Source organism: Oreochromis aureus, linkage group 23 (genome assembly GCF_013358895.1).
Source record: "Oreochromis aureus strain Israel breed Guangdong linkage group 23, ZZ_aureus, whole genome shotgun sequence".
Classification (NCBI taxonomy): Eukaryota; Metazoa; Chordata; class Actinopteri; order Cichliformes; family Cichlidae; genus Oreochromis; species Oreochromis aureus.
The window spans coordinates 40,787,717-40,791,117 of NC_052963.1; the positions used below are offsets into that span (position 1 = coordinate 40,787,717).

Below are 3,401 nucleotides of genomic sequence, written 5' to 3' on the forward strand. Positions count from 1 at the left end.
GGAGACAGAAAACCCATATGCAGCAGAATCCTGTCAGGAAACATTAGGGACACAACTGAAAGAGCAGAGTAGAGCTAATGTGTAGCAATAAAAGACATGAAGCACATGCTATTTTTCATATAACAATTCTTACTGGATGAGTGGGCGGTCTGAGTTCATCTGTACCGCATCTAGGTGAGTTTGAGCCAGCCGCAGTCCAGGGAAGGCCAAGAGAGCTCCGATGTAGGCACAGACAGCAGCCAAACCAAGCTTCACTGTCAGCTTAGTCACTGGGATTCTGAGTTTAAAGCAACCGCTAACAGTAAGTGACACCAATATTTAAGGAGGGCTACTTCCAGCACAGATATCAAATACAGTCGGGCTCATTCCTGTGCCAATTGAAAGATGACTCAACTCATATAAGATTTAATATGAATCAATTTTACAGAAACAAGCATTTCTTTAAAGACAACAGGTCAATATTTCAGCCAGAAGTAATCTTTTCATGGAGATACGTACGACCAGTCAGCGTAGCCCTGCTGTTTGACAAAGATTTCCAAGTTGTCAAAGAGGCTGGAAAAACCTGGCTCTAGGCCGAACTCCAGGTAGTCCTCTCTGACAACCAACACTAGCATGGCCACAAGCAGACACAGAAAACCAAAGGCAAGGCACACTGAGCGCTCACCACCCTCCTCAGAGCGGAAGTAGTGGCTCATTAGGGTGTGAAGGGTCTTTCTGTGGGTCGGATGGTAAAGGAAACCAAATGAGAGGTGTTAAAAAAAAAAAAAAGAAAAAAAAAAGCTACATATATTTCAGTGATAATTTACCTTTAGTTGAACATGGATAAGACTTCCAATTTACAAGATATTTTTAATGTTTTTATATTAGTTTAACACTAGTAGTGATTGTAATCCTAATAAGAGATTAAACGTTAGCTGTAGAAAGAGATTATTCGGATTTTAGGTTCATTCAGTACTATAGATAGTTACCAACTCATCTTCATTGATATAACAGCTGCCAAGAACGTGGTGGACATATCAGGATCTTGATTCAGGAAAACATCACAAACTAATCTGCGTCCAGATATATTCTTTCTAATCTAGAGAGTGTGTCTGTTTTACATTTGAAGGATACAGACAGAAGAGAACAGTCAGGACACACCAGATGGCTCCAATATTAACCTCTTTGCTGGCATCTACCACACTATAGTAACACTCAGTGAAGAGGAAAACTCCGGTTGCATAGACTGCAAAATCTACAAGCCACTGGTACTCCAGGAAAAAGCGCAGCACTGAAAGTAGAAACAAGAACAAAAAACCCCAAAACAATCAAAATGAGAATTTCAATATAGTTTCCATGCAATGTAATATGCTGCAAAACACTGGTGGGACTTAACAGTCAAAGCTGGGCTTTGAGTAATATTTACTCTTGCACAACATTACTGTGATGTGGACGAAGAAGTATTTGTTTTACCGAGAGCGTCAATGACGTTGACTGGTGCTTTCTCCAGGTGAAGGTCAATGTCTTTGGGCACAGTGAGCGGTTTATTCTCCCCATTCTGCCGCCTATGAGCAAATAAAAGATGGAAAAAAAAAAAATAACAATGCAAGCTTGAAGCATGAAGAAACGGAAAAGGATGGATGAGAAACACACTATATGTGTCATGGAGTAACACTAGAATCACACGATACAACTTCATGCTATAGCACGCAGTGGTCCTGCAGCATGAAGCACAGCCCTCCATTTCCCACCTGTCTCTCCTGTTTTGTTTGGGCATCTGCTTTCCTGCCAGGGCACACAGCTCTCCCTCTGAAGGGTGTTTGAATCGCAACAAACTGGAACAAACAACAAGCACATGTGTTAAAGCAGTTTAGTGCACTGTGTGAACAACGTAAAACCTGATTATATACCTGACAGTACCTGCCGTTGCAGAGCAGCCAGCGTGCAAATGAGCAATGTGGAGCCATCCTCTGCATTATGCTGGCGGCCAGTAAGCTGACCACAAGCTGAACTCCCATCAGCGCCTGTCAAATTAAACACACACACTGAGTTTCCACCGTGCACTTGAGTGCATAGCGTCATTTTGTATATAATGATGTAGAGAGCACGAGCGATTTGTCTACAACAGTAAGGACTCCGCAGCAAAGTTTGAAGAGCCGCAGAGCTGGCTACATCACGGTTTGTTTACATATAACAGTCTGTGGCAGAAGCTAACTCACGTAGGAGATTAAAGAGATAATAGCAGGAAGAAGTTACGTTCAACAGCACTAAGAACACGATACGCTGGAAGCCGCTGCAAAATGAATGAAACTGAGCAAATGGCTATCGTGCTAAATTTAACTGGAGGTCCACCACCTGTCATTAGAGCTGGTTAGCATTAGCAAACTAGCTCTAACTGCCTCCGGAACACCTAAAAAGCGCTCGTCAGTGGGCTACCCAGCACTCTGTAAGAAGCTTTTTTTATATATAAGACTATAAATGAAGTTACCATCTCTTCTTCCAAACGGCGTCGTTAAAACGAGAATAACTAAAGCAGCTTCTTCTCATGCAAGAAAGTCTTTGGCATCTGAACTGAACCTGCCGACATGTGGAGCTGTTAAATGTCCCGGATGTAGTCGTGGAGACGCGAGATGCCTTCGGGTGCTCCGGGAAAGAATCGTAAATCTAAAATGTGAATCCGCATATGCCTCTGAGGTGAAAGTCAATCTGGAGGTAAAAGTGTATTTTCTACTAATTTTTATTTATTTTTCTTAATTGGTTAACTTTCAGAGAAAACGAACCATTGTTTTCATAATCACACATTCAAATTGCTAATGCTGAAAGATTTTCTTTTTATCTAAAGAGTCACTGAGCCTGACAACCTAGATAAAAAAAAAAAGTTGCAGCCGAGCCACATCAGTGTGATTAAAGTACTGTAGTTAAATATGTTTCTCAGCCTACTGCGGGCAATCAGCATAAGAACTGAAAGGTGAGAACACTTCAGAAAGAAGAACAGTATAGGTAGACAAAAATACAATTTCTACTACTCGTACTCCTGCCCCTTCCTTTTTACCTCTAACGTTTTAAATTACTAATATTAAAATATGGATTTTTTTGGATTTTGTTTATAATGTAGCACTTTGGGCATAGTTTTTCACTTTCGCAACTTTACTTCAATCAAAATAGCACAACAGCCATACGCATTCACGTGAACATTTCCGATTTTTATGAAAGCATCAGAATAACAATGCTTTTATTGGCTCTTAGTCCCCTGATAGAGAAAAAAATGCCACTGTGATAGTAAAAATATGATTGAAAGTATGATTGAAAATGATTGCATCATTTCCCCCAGTTTTACGATTTGAACATACAAAAAACAATAGTGTGAAAACGTCTGATAATTAATACATATTCTGCTGTATAAAAATGACAAACAATAAGGA

The 3,401-nt window shown here is 40.3% G+C and overlaps 1 protein-coding gene across 1 annotated transcript in view; it reads right to left on the reverse strand.

Moving 5' to 3' along the window:
• Positions 1 to 2,586, reverse strand: part of tmem161a (transmembrane protein 161A) — a 5,845-nt gene extending 3,259 nt beyond the window's left edge. Inside the window, exons 1-8 of the mRNA XM_031749562.2 lie at positions 2,468 to 2,586; positions 1,900 to 2,003; positions 1,731 to 1,814; positions 1,453 to 1,544; positions 1,114 to 1,270; positions 499 to 714; positions 134 to 277; positions 1 to 30 (exon numbers count right to left, since the gene is read on the reverse strand). The exon at positions 1 to 30 is cut by the window's left edge and continues 84 nt beyond it. Coding sequence (XP_031605422.1) covers positions 1 to 30; positions 134 to 277; positions 499 to 714; positions 1,114 to 1,270; positions 1,453 to 1,544; positions 1,731 to 1,814; positions 1,900 to 2,003; positions 2,468 to 2,470 — 830 coding nt within the window. The 5' untranslated portion in view covers positions 2,471 to 2,586. The remainder of the gene's footprint in view (positions 31 to 133; positions 278 to 498; positions 715 to 1,113; positions 1,271 to 1,452; positions 1,545 to 1,730; positions 1,815 to 1,899; positions 2,004 to 2,467) is intronic.
• Between the last annotated feature and the right edge of the window lie 815 nt (positions 2,587 to 3,401).